The following is a 17,204-nucleotide window of genomic DNA, read 5'->3' as shown; positions in this document are numbered from 1 at the left end:
CCCGTGTCTAAGATCACAGGTGCAAAGTGGCCAGCGCCCCGAGCCGCACCTGGCAGGCACGCGCCACGTCACGTGTGGGGATCTGGACGTGGTGGGTGGGCAGGGCCTTTGGGCAGAAGGAGAATGGCGGGAACTGAGGTGCAAGGCCTCTGACCAGGTCAGATTTAGCAGAATGGGAGAGGCTTGGGAAACTTCCCCGGCAGGTGCCTTACCTTTCCTGGGGAGCCCGCCTGCCCGATGCCCGGGATCTGCTCACCACCTGCAGAGGTGGTGAATTCGCCAGGACAAATGGGACATTCCCATCCCAGGCAGGGTGGAATGGAGGCTCCAGACCTGGGACAGACTTGCTGCGCCCTGTGGAGAGTGGAGGCTGGGAGGGGCTTCGGGCAGCGCTGAGACAGGCCTCTTAATTCGAAGTCCTCAGTTTTGCAGAAGACTAGAGGATGCAGTTTTGCAGAAGACTAGAGGAACAAGAGTCAGTGGTTGTGACCTTGGACCAGCCTCCTTGACAAAAAGGAGAAAAGGGGTAACGTTGGCACCTGTCTGGAGGGAACACACCTCAGCTTCTTCGTTGTGTGTCTACCCGATGGACCATGGCCATAGCATTGCTGTTGGCTCTCTCTGCATGTTTCTGGGGAAAGGCTCCCCGCTTTTGATTGCCCTCCGAGGGATCTGTGACATGAGAAAGGCGGAGCGTCACTGGAGGATAGCCCTGGACTGGGAAGTGAAGTGGATGCCTCTGGCTTCCGAGGAATGGGGGTGGTCGGTGGGAGAGGTGGGGGCCCTGGGCCTGTTGGGCCGGGGCACGGCTCCGATTGGGCAGCCCCGAGAGGTCAGCGATGGCTGTCAGAGTGCGTGAGAGCCAAGGGGAGGTCACTGGATTTCTGATCAGGAGGGGCAGCCCCTTGGAGGGCTGGGGGAGGGGACCCAGCCAGATGGCAGGTGGGGGGGGCGGGGTGGTGGAGTCTCCAGGAGAGAGGAGGAAGGGACGGCCCACGTCGCCCAGGCCCCCAGGGCCTACCCACGGTTCTTTGAAGATGGAGACCTGACCTTCCATCCAGCCAGCCACAAGCGTGTACTGGGCGGGGGACTTGCTGTCTTTTTATTGTGGTAGGTTATCTTTCGTCTGCCTTTAAACAGCTAGCAAAAACGGACTGAGCGTCTGCTGTGTGCCAGTTACTGTTTTAGGAGCTGGGGATACGGTGACGCCCCAAGCCAAGCACATGCTCCCACATTTGCCGATCTGGGGGGTTGTGTGACAGGCGCTAAGTCAACAGTCACCTAAACACGTTGTACTTAGTGCTCAGTGTCCTCGGGAAGAAAGTGAATGGGGCAGAGGCTTGAAAATGCTAGGGAGGGCGGGGGTGGGGGGCTTGGCGGGGGTGGGGGGGGCCCTGCTCGGGTTGGGCGCCAGAGCTTGTGAGAGAAGAGCAGGTGGGGCCCAGGCCCGGCTCTGCGCCTCGGCGTGACCTCTCTGTGCCTCTGTTCCCTGCACTGTAAAGTGGGCTTCTTGATGGCACCTCCCTCGGAGGGGTGTTGTGCGGGTTGTTGCACGTTAATGGAAGTATTTAAAATCACACCTGGCAGGTGGGAGCGAGCGCGTGGGCCTGGCCAGGGCAGCCAGCCGCAAGTGTGGCTGGAGCTGGACGCTCAGGGGGGAGGGGAGGCCTCACTAGGGGGTCGGTGGTGTTTATTCCAAGAGTGCTGGGGAGGGAAGTGACACCTGTAGCCGTGTCCGGGGCCCCAGCCCAGCTCCGTCCCCTGGCCTTGCCCTGCAGGGTGATCCCTGGCGAATGTCTCCTGCATCTCCGCCTCCTTGTCGGTGGGGAGGCTTCACCGAGGGGCTTAGCTGGTGGCAGGTGTGCCTGAACTGGAGGCATAGCTCTGCACAAGCCGGACACGATCTCCACCCTGCGTACTCCCAGTCCCGGGGAGCAGAGAGAAAGTAGACGAAGAACGCCATCTCCCCGCTGAGGGGGACGTGGCCCAGGACCAGCCTGCAGAGCATGGCAGCTGAGGAGCTGAGCCTGGGGGCGGGGCGGGGAGGGGGCGCCTGGGCAGAGAGAGTTGGGGTGGAAAGGAAGAAACTCCTGGGGACAAGGGGGCAGTGGCTCTCGGGGGGAGGGGCTGGGGTCAGTCCTGCTCTCCTGGGTCCCTGTCTCTCTGCGTTCCCTGGCTGGAATGGATGTTCTCCCTTCCCCCTCCGGGACTGCGGCAGCCTGTCTGGGTCAGAAGCTGCTGGAGGTCATGATTAGTACAGGCGGTGGAGCCTCACCTTGATGTGACCTTGTGACTTGGGCCAGGCGATCGCAGCTCATCTTCCAGTTCCTCTGGGAGGATAGAGGGCAGCTTGAGGGTTGGTGTTAGCCCAGCACACAGCGGGGTTAGTGATAACACACAGCATAGTAGGTCACTGGTCTGAACCTGCCGTGTTGTCTGGAAGGGAAGGTGTGTGCCAGGTGTGGGCCGCCAGGTGCCTGTGACCGGAAAGCCCTGAGAGTTCGAGGGCTGGGAGGGGCCGTGGTGGCGCCCCGCCTGGTCCCCTGGTGACTCAGGAGGGAACCCCTGCCCATCCACCCTCCCACTTTCTCACTTTGGGGACTCGCTTGGGAGGCTTCAGGATTCAGGGTTGCAGGTGAACTGCGTGGTGGGGCCGCTGGCCCCTTCTCCCCCGCCGGCCCCTTCTCCCCCGCCCAGAGAGACCACGTCACCTGCCCTGACTTTTGGTTGAAGAATCTGGAGTTCCCGACTTTCCCTGCCCCCACTCCCTTTGTTTCCCCGAAAACCAGTTCTAGGAAGGAAAGTGAGACCAGGCTTCCCCCAGGCCTGCGGGAGTTGGATCTGGAAACTGTGGCCTCGTGATGCTCTCTTGATGACTTATTTTAATTGTTGTTTAATCAACACGCACGGATGCCCAAGCCTCAGGTGGTTCTGTTCGGTGCTTTTGACAGTTCTGCGCCTCGTGAAGCCGCCGCCCGAGGCCAGATCTAGAACGTGTCCCCCAGCCTCTGGGTGCTTTTTGTTCTGTCAGGCGGGGCGTTCTTGGAAACAGGGCCAGACTGGTTTGCGGGAGGGGGCTCTGTCTCCTCCCCGCCCCCACTCCTTGCACAGAGAGAGGGAACCCCCTTTTATTCCCTCTTTCTGTGTGTCTCGTTCAAGCAATTCATCACCCACAGCTTTGGCAAGAGCGGGTCTGGGCTGCTTTTCTTTAAGATCGTTGGTGGATTTGCTTCCCCACTAATTGTGTTCCTGTGGCTGGGGTTCGTTTTCGCTGGATGTGTTACACACGTCAGAGTGGAGTGGTTTCGTGTTCGGAAGCCCACCTGACGACATGGGCCCGGGTGACATTCCAGGTGGGGACAGTTGGGGGGCCTGGCAGATCAGTGAAAGGGGAGCGCTCGTGATCCCCTCCAGGGGGCATGTGAATAAGTAATCACAGACAGACTGGGGGGCCTCTTGCAGACCTGAGAGGGACGTTCCAGAAAATTGGCTGCATTCTTCCTCGGGCTGAGGGGGAAGGCGAAGGCCGCCTGGAGTTTCCAGACTTGCTGTGTGCCCTGGAGGGGCCCTCTGCAGAACCTGGCTCTGCTCCGAGGGCCCTCTGTGACCAGAGGGTGGAGTCCCCAGTGTTGGACGGGCCCCCCCCGGGTGGGGGGACACCGACAGGATGCCTGGCCCTGACGCCCCCATGTCCTGCTTATCAGCGCTTCCGAGGCCCACCGTAGCTGATGTTTACTGCGCTCGGGCCCGAGCATGTGCCAGGCGGGCACCGTGCCAGGCCCTTTACGGTCATCGATCCGCCTCGTCATGAGAGCAGCCCCAAAGGGCCGGCTGGCCGCCGTGTGCAGTTGGCACAAGGGTGCTGGGCGGACGTGTGAGTGCGGGGGGAGCCGGCCCGTTCCCTGCTCCCCCAGCCACGCACACCCTGCGGGGAGCCAGAGTAGCCACAGCCCCTCCCGCTGGTTTGTAAACGAGAAAACTGAGGAAACTGAGGCATTCGGGGGCAGGTAGCCGCTGGGATGCCGGCCCGGTTTGGCTCCGCCCCTCCGCTTAGCCGCGCCACCTGTCAGGCGCGGGGGGCAGGGGGGGGCCGTCCGCGCCCTAAAGGAGACTGCGCACTGCGTGGGGGGGGCGCCCACCTGCCCCCTCTGGTCCGTGTCCTGTGTCGGAGAAGTGGCCCCGGAAGACTCTTCTGGGGCCCAGAGCCAGTCTTTCCTCATTCCTGCCACTTGCCGATTCCATCCTGGGGTGAGGCAGCCTCTGTCCCCTCTTGCCCGTGTCTCATCTGGAGTCACATTCGGTGAGGCAGCCTGAGGGCAGGGGCGGGCCCACAGGGCCCTCCTAATTCTGAGCCAGTGGTGCCGTAGGGGCTCCCCGCGTCCCAGGGGCCTGGTGGAGGCCCTCCAAGCAGTGGCGCGGCCCCCGGACAACCCGGCTCACCTCCGCGCGGTGGGCAAACTTCTCTTTCAAGCTGGGCCGGGGCGGCCTCCGAGTCTGCTCAGCCCCTAGGCTGCCCCTGCCCCGTCCTCCCGCCTCTTCCTGTCGGGCCTTCTGGGAGCCACCCCGTCTGTGGGTTGAGGCCCCTCCGCTGGCCCCAGGGCAGAACCCCCAGGAACCACATTCCCGCTCCTCAGCTGCTCAGGCTGAGCTCACTGGCCCCGGCCTCACGGGGGCCAGGAGGTTCCATGTACTCACCGCTTTGAGGGTCGGGCTCCCCGACATGTCCTGCTGCCCCTTGACATGCCTCGTTCCAGCCCTGCCTTCCAGGCCTCCCCGTGTGGCCCCTCTGCCAAGGGCCTCCCCTGCCCACCGCGGTCCCCCGCGAGCACTGCCCGCCCAGCTCCTGGCGTCACGGCGGGTGCAGACCCTTAGTAATCCCTCACAGCCCGAGGACGCGAGCTCCCCCGCCTTCCCTGGGGTGGTGGCCCAGGGATGGCACCTGTCGTCAACCTGCCAGGGCCCAGAGCCCACGTCCTTCCCAGTGGATGCTGGGATGGGGCTTGGCTCTTTCACAAGATGCCGTGTCCCCGGGCTGAGCTGCCCTGAGCATGTTATCTCTGTGCCTCGGTTTCCTCCCTTGAAAGGGAGGTGGTCGGGAGCAGTAACTGAGGCACCCCACGTCCTCAGGTGTTTGCCCAGTAGTGGGTGCATCACAGCTTCGAGGTCCTGGCCGGAGGAACCCAGGGGCCGGGGCTGCTGGTTTTGTTGCTTCCCCCACCCCCAGTAATCACCCGCTAAGCCCATGCTTTCAGGGGCCAGGGAACCCTGGCTCACATCTGCTGTCCCTTTTGTAGCTCACAAAGCCCGGGGCTGCGCAGCTGATTAGCATGGATGGGGGAGACATTTGCATGTAATAGCTCCCGCCCAGTCGGTGCCCCTCGTATTCTTTTCAGAAAAGCCAAGCTCACTCTTTGTCTGCTCCTTCTTTTCTTGGGGTTGCCCTTCAGCACACCCCTCAATTCGACTCCTCTTCGGGCTCCTCGAGACCAAGGCTGCGGGGCCTGGAGGTGGTGCTGGCCTCCACCCCACCCGACCATGGGTGAGCCCTTTAAGGGGAGCCCCCTTGCAGGGCTCTGACCTCACGGAGCTGTCGCTGGTCAGGGAGGTTTGGTGTCGCTAGCGCAGGGCCCTTCTCCAGCCTGGAGTCAGCCGGGGGCTGTGAGGGCTGGCTCGCTGCTTACTGGGGTGCTGCTATGACGGGCAGCTCTAGGTCAGACCCAGCAGCAGCGGGGGAGGCCTGTGGCCCAAGTGGTGCCAGGGTGCCCGGGGGGGGGGCCTTGCTTCCCCTTATGCCAGCAGGAAACTGGGGGGGAGCCTCCCTGCCCCCCAGATGGCTGCCTCTCTTCCATCTTCCCCGCTGCCCGTGCACCTCCCCGGTGTCCTGTCATCCTGTTGCTGGGGAGTTCGGGAAGTTTCCTCCTCAGACTTGTCTTCTCAGGGCCCCTCCTGAAGTAGACCTAGCTTTTGGATTTTCCAGGCTACCCTGTACACCGTCCACCCTGCCACCCAACGTGAGCCTCTTGTGCCCACAGAGGTGGCTTGCTGTTGAGTTGTGACCGTTCTCAAAGGAATGAACACACCGTGTGATCCCATCCCTAACCGTTGCCTTTAGAAATAAGGGCCCCTATCTCGTCTCCTCCCAGGGAGGTAACGTGGAAGGAGGTGTGTTCCATCCACTTGGTGTTCCTTTATTTATTTTTTAATTTTTTTTAAGAATTTATTTATTTGACAGAGAGACACAGCGAGAGAGGGAACACAAGCAGGGCGAGTGGGAGAGGGAGAAGCAGGCTTCCCGCGGAGCAGGGAGCCCAGTGCGGGTCTCGATCTCAGGACCCTGAGATCATGACCTGAGCCGAAGGCAGATGCTTAACAACTGAGCCACCCAGGCACCCCTTGGGTGCTCCTTTAGAAGGGGCCTTGGTGAGTGGCCTAAATTTAGACCCGTCCTGGAGCTTGCGGGGGCCTAAACCGAAGACATTCCCAGGCACCGTGTGAAGCTGGCCACGCGCTCTACCTCGGCCAGTTGGCCGCTCCCATGTCCCCGAGGAGCGCTTAGTCGAGCTGGTCCAGTGGCCGGATGGGGGCTGGGGGGGGGGGGGGCGCGGTAAGGCCAGAATTCTCTCCGGGACTCCACTCTCTTCCTTGGGCCAGAATGCCTTGGGGACATGGTAGCCAAGGTGGGTGTTTTGTGCCAGTAATACCTACTGTGTCCCCGTGGGTCTTGGGCTGGATACAAAGGGGGTGTTAGTCCTTAGGACAGTAGTGAGCAGTGCGTTCATTTAGCTTTCTCGACACGAAAGCTGAGGCTTGGGGGTGGGGGGCGTGAGGCTCCAGGTGATAGAGCCCAGATTCAAACCTGGGTCCAATGTGAGCTGGAGTTCTGGGAGGTAAGCCTCACCGTGTGGCCTCCCTGAGGGGGGGAGAAGGCCTTCCCCGCTTGACAGCTCCTGGCATGCAGGCTCTGCTGCCCCTGGCTTAGACCCGAGTCCCCCTGGGGTCGCTGCCCCTCCTCCATCACACTATGAGCGCTGCGGGTGCGCTCCAGCCGAGAGCCATTGCTGAGAAGTCCAGGCCATCATCCGCCTGCCTTAGAAGGGCCCTCTGGTCACAGGCCCTTTCCCACCCCGCTGGCCCTCCAGCAAGTTGAGGGAGGTCCGTGGTCACACCTGCTCTCTCGGGGGACGCCCCGGACGACTTGAGTGGGCGCCAGGCCTCCCCGGCCGTCACGACTGCCGTTTGTCCCGTTATCTCTTGCGTGCAGGGCAGAGCCTCAAACCGCTCAGGAGGGTGGAACCTGAAAAGTCCTTCTCTTCCTCCCTCCTGGTCCTGGCCCGCGCCCCACGTCACCCGTCAGCTTCCCGTGTGACCTGCCCGCCTGGGTTTTCCTGCAGAAGTCCCTCCGGGAGCCCGCTGCGCCGGAAGTTCTGCCTGGTTCAACAGCGGGACAGGAAGGGTGCACGGCGCCAAGTCTGCCTGCCTCCCCGAGGCGGCCCCTGAAGCCGTTCTGTCCGTGTTTCTTTCCAGAAAAGCCCCCAGGCACGCGGTGTGCTTGGCCGGCCCGCCGGCCGTCTTGTACCTGGGGCTCCTGGACGTCCACTGGCTCTCCCAGCGCCTGCCGGCTTGCTGCCGGCTGCACCGCCCTTCTCCGGTCACTGGGCGCTTTGCTTTTCAGCTGCTTTGGACGGTCCAGGTCTGGGTGTCTCTTCGCAGACACTGGCAGGTGGAATCCTGGGATAAGGCCCCCGAAGGGCTGGGCGGGGGTGGGGTGGGGGTTCTGGGTGGGGAGGTGCTGACAGATGCCCTGGGGAGAGATGTGCAGGCCAGGGCCGCCCGCGGGGAGGGCTGGGAGTCCTCCCCCCGCCCTCCCCCCCCCCCGGGCCTGGGCCAGACAGAGGAGCCCAGGGTGACCTCCCGGTCCTCAGACACCCTGGGGCTGGGCAGCTGCGTGGAGCGTCTCCCAGGAGGAGCGGGCTTAGGTTACTTGGCTGAGGGGGAGGCCAGGCCAGCTTAGGCTTCCCGGGGTTGGGTTCCCTTCTGAGACTGGCGCCAATCTGCTGAAGGGTGAAGTGAGTAGTTGGTACACGTACTGCGCCCCCATCTTCTCATGGAATCTGGGGGGCAAGGAGGGGTCCTTGTGCTCTTGTGCTCCCCAGATGAGGCTTCCTGAGGTCAAGGGTGAAGGCAGGTGGTGGGGTGCCTGTCAGGCTTCCGCGTGGGTCATGTCCTGTCACCCCGGGGGCTGTGTCATTATCATCATTTGATAGATGAGGGAACGAGGGGCCACGGCCACACAGCCGGAGAATAGCAAGTTTGGCCCTGAACCCTGGTCTTCCTTGATCCTCATCATTTTATTTTTATTTATTTATTTTTATTATGTTCAACTAGCCAACATATAGTACATCGTTATTTTATTTTATTTTTTTTAAGATTTTATTTATTTATTTGACACAGAGAGAGAGAGAGAGACAGCGAGATAGGGAACACAAGCAGGGGAAGCGGGAGAGGGAGAAGCAGGCTTCCTGCAGAGCAGGGAGCCCAATGCGGGGCTCCATCCCAGGACCCTGGGATCATGACCTGAGCCAAAGGCAGACGCTTAACGACTGAGCCACCCAGGCACCCCCATTGTTATTTTTTTTTTAAATAATTTTATTTTATTATGTTCTGTTAGTCACCATATGTTACATCATTAGTTTTTTTTTATTCTTATGTTAATCCCCATACATTACATCATTAGTTTTAGATGAAGTGTTCCATGATTCATTGTTTGTGCATAACACCCAGTGCTCCATGCAGAACGTGCCCTCCTCAATACCCACCACCAGGCTAACCCATCCTCCCACCCCCCTCCCCTCTAGAACCCTCAGTTTGTTTTTCAGAGTCCATCGTCTCTCATGGTTCGTCTACCCCTCCGATTTCCCCCACTTCATTCTTCCCCTCCCGCTACCTTCTTCTTCTTCTTTTTTTTTTCTTAACATATATTGCATTATTTGTTTCAGAGGTACAGATCTGAGATTCAACAGTCTTGCACAATTCACAACATCATTAGTTTTTGATGTAGTGTTCCATGATTCATTGTTTGCGTTTAACACCTAGTGCTCCATGCAATACGTGCCCTCCTTTTTTTTTTTTAATTTTTTTTAAAATTTTTAATTTTTTTTTAAGATTTTATTTATTTGCGAGGGAGACAATGAGAGAGAGACAGAGAGCATGAGAGGGAGGAGGGTCAGAGGGAGAAGCAGACTCCCTGCTGAGCAGGGAGCCTGATGTGGGACTCGATCCCGGGACTCCAGGATCATGACCTGAGCCGAAGGCAGTCGCTTAACCAACTTGAGCCACCAGGTGCCCAATACGTGCCCTCCTTAACCCATCACTGGGCTAACCCATCCCCCCAACCCCCATCATTAGTTTTTGATGTAGTGTTCAACGATTCATTAGTCACGTGTAACACCCAGTGCTCAGCAGATGCCCATCATTTTCATCACTGCCCTTGTCGGTCTTCCCTCCAGGGTGAGCCGAGAGTGACCTCCTTCCTCTCCTGGCCACGGGGACGGGGGGGCAGCTTCTGGTGCCCAGTTTGGAGACTCGGTTCCTGCCACCAGGTACCGGGTGCCTCTGGGAGATGGGAGGCTCTTCCAGGAAGGTGAGCCCTGCATCACCCAGAGCCTGACTCAGCTGGGATGTCGCCACCCCGCGGCAGGCTGTAATCTGCACCCCGCCTCCATGGGTATCAGAGCCCCCCTCCCCTCTTACCCTGCCTTCTCCTGCCTCCCACCGGCACCTGTGAGTGCTGGAAGGCTGGGGCCCCTGCGCTGCACTCCGCATGGAGCCGGCTGTGGCCAAGGGCTGCCCACCGAGCCAATGGCCCCGAGCAGAGGCTCGCCGCTGGGTAGGCTGAGGAAAGCACCTTGACTTCTCTATGCCTTGTCCTCCTTTTCACCTACCTTTCTTTGCGGTGGAATATTTTCCTCTGGAAGGTGCACAGCCTGTGTTGTGTTTGGCGGCAGGAGGTGATTTAGTAAAAGACCTCACATTTAGACAAGCCGTTCTCCCCACCCCCCACCCCCAAACCCCTATGCTCCAAGTCTGCCAAGATAAATAGCTTTAATTAGTCCTCGTTTGGTGGCTGTGATAGTTTCCCCAAGAGGCAGGGACTTGGAATGTGGCCTGTTGCCCCCCGAGCTGGTGACGGCTTACCTATCTCGTCCTCCACCTCTGTTCTCCATTCCACAGCCTCCCTCGTCTTGCGTGAGGATGGAAGGTTCCACGGGGGGGAGAGTGTAACTCCAGGCCTTTGTCCTTATTCCACTGGGTCCCTCTGACCCAGGTTTGACCAGTCCGAAGGACCCAGTGACCCTCTGCGTGTCCCGTTACTGCTTGTTCCGGAGGGAGGAGGAGGGCAGTGAGGGCAGGAAGGTTACCGTGTGGGTGCCCAGTGCCCAACATCTTCAAGTGGTTAGGTGACCTTCCCGAGGCCATGCATGCCGTCAGGGCCTGGGCACCTGGACCCCCTGCACTTAGGGAAGGGGCCTGACCTCCTGGACCCCATGCCCCAGGGCCACCACGCAGGTGGGCATCCCCCAAGTGCCCCCCGGGTCTGGGCGCTGTGCCAGCCACGTGCGGAGCCCTGGGTCTGTGCTTCTCTGGGTCGTCGGTTGGGGAGCAAGGGGGTGTTAAATAAGGAGTTGCTGTGTGACGGGGGACTTGTCCAGGAAGTGCTGGAGGACCTCGAGGAGGTAACAGCAAGCGACACAGGAGAAGAAGAGGGGTAGGGCGTTGTGGATCTCAGGAGCCATGGAGGCCAGTGAGAAGTCCTGCCCGTGGTCTGGGGGTGGCGAAGACCAGCGTGGCATGACTGGGGATGTGGAGGAGGGGCTTGTGAGCCCCGTGAGGAGTTTGTACTTGTTCCAGAAGGCTCTGGGGAAACCATGGGGAGGTCTAAGCAGGAGAATGGCTGCCACAGATTGGCCACATTAGACACTGTGACCGGGAGGTGACCGAGTCTGAGCATGTGTCCCCGGGACCATCTGGTTAGTTCCGCTGAGACAGGCCTCCCTGTGTCTGCCGCTCCCTGAATCAGTCAGCTCTTTCGAGGCCCTTCTGGGTGCCACGCCTTGGGGTCAGCCCAGGGTGAGGTGGTGAGCAGGGCATTTCCCTTAAGCCTGGGACCAGGGAGGCCCCTGTGCGTCAGGGTCCCCCAGCTTCTGCCCAGGGAGCCATCTAGGAGGGGGTATCTGGGTTGGTTCTCTGATGCATGGGGAGCAGGCAGCTTTGTCCCCCTGAGAGCCACTGGCTTCCCAGCTTCCCTCATCTCCTGCCTGGCCCGCAGCTCCTCCAGCCCTGTCCCCAAGGCCGTCTCAGCACTTGGTCCCTCCAGGTGCCGCCCACGGCAGTGGGAGCGGCCGGACTCCCCAGCCTCTCGAGACCTAGATCTGCCCATCCGGCTTGGGAGTCCAGCCCATCAACCTCCCCGGCCACAGCCACACTGCCCTGGTCCCCTCCTTCTCCCGACTGGGCCCCTCGAGGAGAAGCATGCCTCTTGGGTGTCTCCCCCACCCTGAGTACTGATACCGCACACTTCCGATCACTGAGTGTGTGGGTGGGGGCCTCCCCACACCGGCTGCGTGGCCTACAGTCACCTCCGTTCCCACACTGCCCGCCCGCCTGGACATAGTGTCACACCCCCCAGGATAAGGGGCCCGGTCCCACCAGACTGTCGCCCTCCACCCCCACTGCCAGTCATGAGTCCAGGATGTCCCCTGTGCTTCTCGCCCCCGGCTATCAATCTGAGGTTCCCAGGGCCCCCTTCTCAGGCTCACTGAATTTGCTGGAGCGGCGCTCAGAGCTCAAGGAAACCATTTACTTCCTAGATCGGTGGTTAATGTAGAAAGGATAGAACTCAGGAGCAGCCAGAGGGAAAAGAGGTGTAAGGCAGGGTGTGGGGAAGGGGCGCCCCTCTCCCAGCACCTCGTGCTCACCAGCCAGGAAGCTCTCTGAGCCCTGTCCTTTGGGTTTTATTTTTATGGAGACTTTATATGCAGAAATGATTAAGTCCTTGGCCATTGGAGGCCTAGGAGGGGGACTGAAAGTTCCAACCCTCTAATTACTTGGTTGGTCCCCCTGGCAACCAGCCTCCATCCTTAGAGGCTTTTGGAGAGTCACCTCATTAACATAAACTCAAGTGGTCGAAAGGGGCTTTGACTGACTCACAGAAGAGCCTTTTATTGTTCTTATCACCTCGGGCACTCCCAGAGTCTTAGGAGCTCTGTGCCAGGTATCTGTTCAGTATAAATCACAACATCACAGCCTCCTTTTCTCCCTGCCTTCCCATGTGCCTTTTTTCCTCTTGCTGGAGAATTCATTGCCACTATCTATCCCAGCCACGGTCAGGTGCCATCTCTAGGCTCCCTTGGGGCCCCTGTTCCCCTGGTAGCAGTGCCCGTTACTTGGGGGTCCTCATCACCAGCTACCCAGCTGTCCTCACCGCCTCTGGGATGGGGAGTGTCTCCACTTCTCGATGTCCAGTGAGCCAACAAGGAAGTGGGCGGAAAGGAGGCTCAGCGCCCAGCTTCTCTGCACCTGTGGTTCCAGACGCACTGCTGATTTGTCAGAAAGTTTTACCAGCACACGGCCGCACTCGCTTGCATACGCTCTGTGGCCGAGGTGAGTCCTAGTAGCAGAGACTCTACGGCCTGCCCAGCCCAAAATATTTACTCCCTGCTCCTTTACCGGGAAGGTTGGTCAACACCTCCTCTGGGAAGCACAGGGGTGTCGTACAGCGCCTTGGTTAGGAGCACAGACCCTGGTGCCCGTCGGCTCGGCCATGCGCTTGCTGTGTGACCTTGAGTGAGATCCTTCACCTGTCCGAGCCCAGTTTCCTCAGGGATAAGTGGAACGGTAGGCACAGAGGTGCTCTGAGGGGTCTGTGTAAAGCAGGGAACCGAGCGTGGCACCTGGAAAGTGTTGGTGCAGTGGGGCGTCCTGGCCCTATCCCCGTCTAAGCAAGGGGTGAGTGGGCGGGTGAGTGGGAACACGGAGCTATAGGGGCCTGCCTTCCTGGGGAGCAGGGTGCGGGAAGGTTCTCCTGCGCCGGCATTCCCACCGGCACACCCTGAGCGTGCTGGCCCTGTGTTTGTCCCTGGGTGTTCTGGCCCCCAGTCCCCGGCCTTCGGAGCCTCAGCTGGACACCCTGCAGTGGAGCAGGTGGGGAGCCAAGCGTGGGCCGGACACGTCTGTGGCATGATGAATACCGAGTCCGGGGTGTTTGCCGCGCACTCCTCCGTTCACACCCTGCCTTGGGAGAGGCTCTCCAGAGAAGACAGCCCGGGGAGGGGGCCTCTTCCCAGCTCTGTCACCCGATCATATTACTGCAGGGAAGAAACCCCAGCTCCGCTGACCTCGATCGGCAGGAACCCAGCGCAGCCTCCGGGCCCACAGCCCTCCCTGTGGTCACACCCCCCTCCGCAAATCATCACGGCCGCCTGAGAAGCCCTCTCCCGCTTCCTGTCCCCCACCTCTCTGGGCCCCATGCACCCAGCCCCTCAGTATGCTGCCAGTGTGATGGGGTCGGTTTTCTCAGTGGGTTTCTGGAGGCTGGGCACAGAGTCGCTCCTGCTTCTTCCATGGCTCACCCAGTGATGGCTGGATAAAGGGGGGACCAGAGAGGAAAGTGCCGGCCTTTGAGTCTACCAGGAGGTTTCCTGGCAGACAGAGGCACTCGTGTGTGTGTGTGTGTGTGTGTGTGTGTGTGTGTGTGTGAGATAGAGAGAGAGAGAGAGAGAGAGAGAAGGGGTGGGGGAATGGGTACCTAATCGTCACCGCTGGGTCCAGGCCCTGTGGGGTCCACGCCCTAGACCTCTTTCCTGGGGGGGGAGAAGCTCTCTCCCAGGACACCCCTCCCTCCCATCTCAGGGAGCCGGCCAGCAGACAGGGTGTGCATCCCGGCTCTGCTGCATCCGGGCCTGGGGGACCCTGGGCAGTGAGTGAGCCGGAGCCCCGTGTGGGCTGTCCCCTGGGAGGGATAGACAGAGCGCCACCCCACCGCTGTCCGGAGGGCCCATCCTCGTGAGAGGGCAGAGTGGGCGAAGGGGAAGAGGCTTGTGCCAAGGCCGGGAGTTGGCCCGCTGCGGGGCTGGAGGGCTTATGGGTCACGCAGGGCCTTCCAAGAGCTTGGATTTCTGCGTCTTTTTTTTTTTTTTTAAAGATTTTATTTATTTATTTGGCAGAGAGAGACACAGCGAGAGAGGGAACACAAGCAGAGGGAGTGGGAGAGGGAGAGGCAGGCTTCCCGCAGAGCAGGGAGCCTGATGCGGGGCTCGATCCCAGGACCCTGGAATCATGACCTGAGCCGAAGGCAGATGCTTAACGACTGAGCCACCCAGGCACCCCTCTGCGTCTTTTAAATACATGGAAGAATATGGTCCAGCTTTTTGATTTTTTTTAATTTGTCAAATATTTACTGAGCCCTTCCCGTGTGCCAGGGACTGGTCTGTGGGGTGGCACAGCTGTGACTCACAAGAGGCAGGCTCCACGGGCTATGGTTGCCTGTGCCATGGTGGGACAGGTCGGGTCACCCTCGGCCCGGCTTCCCCAGACGCAGCCAAGCTTCCCTTGGCCACAGATCCCCGTGGTCGCCTGCCCGGCGCCAGGTTGCGGGGGCGCCTCGGGCGGCGACTGGTCGGGTTGCCAGGCTGCCCCAGAAACAGAGGCCCTCCTTGGTGTGCTTGCTGTTCCCCTGGCGCCGCCGACAGATTGGCTTTATCTCCTGCCCTGGGAGGGCCGTGGGTGATGGCACCGTGCCAGGGTCCCTTCCCGGGACCCACTTACGGCTGGACTCGGGAGCACCTTATCTGGGGCTCCCCATGGGTGCGGTGCGGTTGCGCGCCCGTGGCGGTGGCCGGCCGGTGTGCTCTGCTCTCGGGCCTGGGGCCAGGGGGCTGCCACGCCTTCCTCCCAGAAGGGGGGGCACCTGGCTCTGGAGGGGTGAGGCGGGCTGGGCCCAGGTCCGGTGCTCAGACTGCACAAGGGGAGAGCGGGGGAGCCAGGGAACACCCATAGGCCCTTCATATCTCTTTTCATGCACTGGGAGCGTTTTTCTTTTTCTATGGAGATAAAATTATAAAATTCACCTAACAAAAACAAACCACTTTAAAGTGTACAATTCAGTGGCATTTAGTCGATTCACGATATTGTGTAACCACCACCTCTGTCTGGTTCCAGAACGTTTTCATCACCCCAAAAGGAAACCTTGAATCCATTAAGCAGCCCCCCCCCCGCCCCCGCCATTCTCCCTCCTCCCAGCGCCTGACGGCCACCAATTTGCTTTCTGTCTCTGCAGATTAGCTGATTCTGGACGTTTCATATAAATGGAATCACATGTGTGTGACCTTTTGTGTCTGGCTTCTTTCACTCGTTGTAATACCTCTGAGGTTCATCCATGTTGTAGCCTGTCAGGATTCCATTTTGTTGTTGTTGTTTTTAAGTTTTGGGGTTTTTTTATTAGTAATTTCTACACTTAGTGTGGGGCTCGAACCCACAACCCCAAGATCAAGAGCTGCTCTCTCTTCTGACTGAGCCCGCCAGGCACCCGGGGACTTCATTCCTTTTTATGGGTGAATAACATTTCATTGCATGGACTACATTCTGTGTGTCCATCCATCAGTTGACGGACATTTGAGTTGTTTCTACTTTTTGGTTCCTTTTTTTTTTTTTTTTTTTAAAGATTTTATTTATTTATTTGAGACAGAGAGCATGAGAGGGAGGGGGGTCAGAGGGAGAAGCAGACTCCCTGCCGAGCAGGGAGCCCGACGCGGGACTCGATCCCGGGACTCCAGGATCATGACCTGAGCCGAAGGCAGTCGCTCAACCAACTGAGCCACCCAGGCACCCTCTACTTTTTGGTTCTTGAAGATAGTACTACTTCGAGTATTTGCATACAGGTATTCGTTTGACTACTTCTCTTGGTTCTTTTGCGTACATACCCAGGAGTGGCGTGGCTGAGTCAGATGGTAATTTTATGTTTAACTTTTGGAAGAACCACCAGCTGCTTTTCCTCAGTGACTGTACCATTTCACGTTCCCATGTCCCTCACAGGGTGTGAAGGTTCCAGTCTTTCCACGTCTGTGCCAACACTTGTGATTTTCCCCTATTTGTTTTAAATTATAGCCATCCTTGTGGGTGTCAACTGGTGTCTCCTTGTGGTTTGATTTGTATGTCCCTGATGACTCATGGTTTGAGCATCTTTTCATGTGCTTGTTAGCCAGTCCTGTATCTTCTTTGGAGGAACGTCCATTCAGGTCCTTTGCCCATTTTTTAATTGTGGTGTTTATCTTCTAGCTGAATGAATTCTTTATATATTCTGGACAATATCGTTATCAGGTGTATGATTTGTAAATCGTTTCTCCCACTCTGTAGATGGTCTTCACTTTTTTTTAATAAAGGTTTTATTTATTTGAAAGAGAGTTAGAGAGCACAAGCAAGGGGAGCGGTGGAGGGAGAGGGAGAAGCAGACTCCTCGCTGAGCAGGGAGCCCGATGCGGGGCTCGATCCCAGGACTCTGGGATCATGACCTGAGCTGAAGGCAGACGCTTAACGACTGAACCACCCAGGCACCCTAGTCTTCACTTTCTTGACAGTGTCCTGTGGTGCACAAAAAGTTTCAGTTCTGATGTCCAGTTTATCTAGTTTTGCTTTTGATGCTCTTGCTTTTGATGTCACCCCTAGGAATCTTTTGCCAAATCCAAGTTCAGGAAGATTTACTCAGACTCTGTTTCCTTCTAGAAGTTTTATAGTTTTTATTATTTATTTATTTTAAGATTTTATTTATTTATTTGACAGAGAGAGACAGCGAGAGAGGGAACACAAGCAGGGGGAGTGGGAGAGGGAGAAGCAGGCTTCCCACGGAGCAGGGAGCCCGATGCGGGGCCCGATCCCAGGACCCTGAGATCATGACCTGAGCCGAAGGCAGACGCTTAACGACTGAGCCACCCAGGCGCCCCAGGGTGAACATTTTTGCCAAGAATACGACACAGATGCCGTGTCGGTCCTGCTGCCCCACCCCAGGGCCTCGGTGGCACATTGGTTTGTCCTGTTTCTGGTGCTGCTGAGCTTCACCGTGTGGCTGGGGGCGGGAGCGCCACATAATTGTCGAACGAAGGAGCAGGACTAGTGATGGTGGCAGCTTGTGGATGCCGTGCTCCCCTTGTGCT

The 17,204-nt window shown here is 58.9% G+C and overlaps 1 protein-coding gene across 6 annotated transcripts in view; it reads left to right on the top strand.

Moving 5' to 3' along the window:
- Positions 1–17,204, top strand: part of CARM1 (coactivator associated arginine methyltransferase 1) — a 40,514-nt gene that overhangs the window by 6,998 nt on the left and 16,312 nt on the right. For 2 of the 6 annotated variants that reach the window (XM_045862998.3, XM_064570948.1), the window contains exon 1: positions 12,477–12,660. The exons of 3 other annotated variants lie outside the window; for them this stretch is intronic. In XM_045862998.3, the coding sequence (XP_045718954.2) occupies positions 12,492–12,660 (169 nt within the window). In that variant the 5' untranslated portion in view covers positions 12,477–12,491. Of the gene's footprint in view, positions 1–12,469; positions 12,661–17,204 lie in introns of those variants that run through there. One more of the 6 variants, XM_064570960.1, reaches the window with a different exon arrangement.

The sequence above is a fragment of the Mirounga angustirostris genome, unplaced genomic scaffold, assembly GCF_029215605.1.
Source record: "Mirounga angustirostris isolate CCGP_5_RB_7025 unplaced genomic scaffold, mMirAng1.0.hap1 SCAF_1, whole genome shotgun sequence".
NCBI classification, from domain to species: domain Eukaryota; kingdom Metazoa; phylum Chordata; class Mammalia; order Carnivora; family Phocidae; genus Mirounga; species Mirounga angustirostris.
Note: the sequence above shows the minus strand (reverse complement) of the source record. Positions and strands in the feature narration are given on the sequence as shown.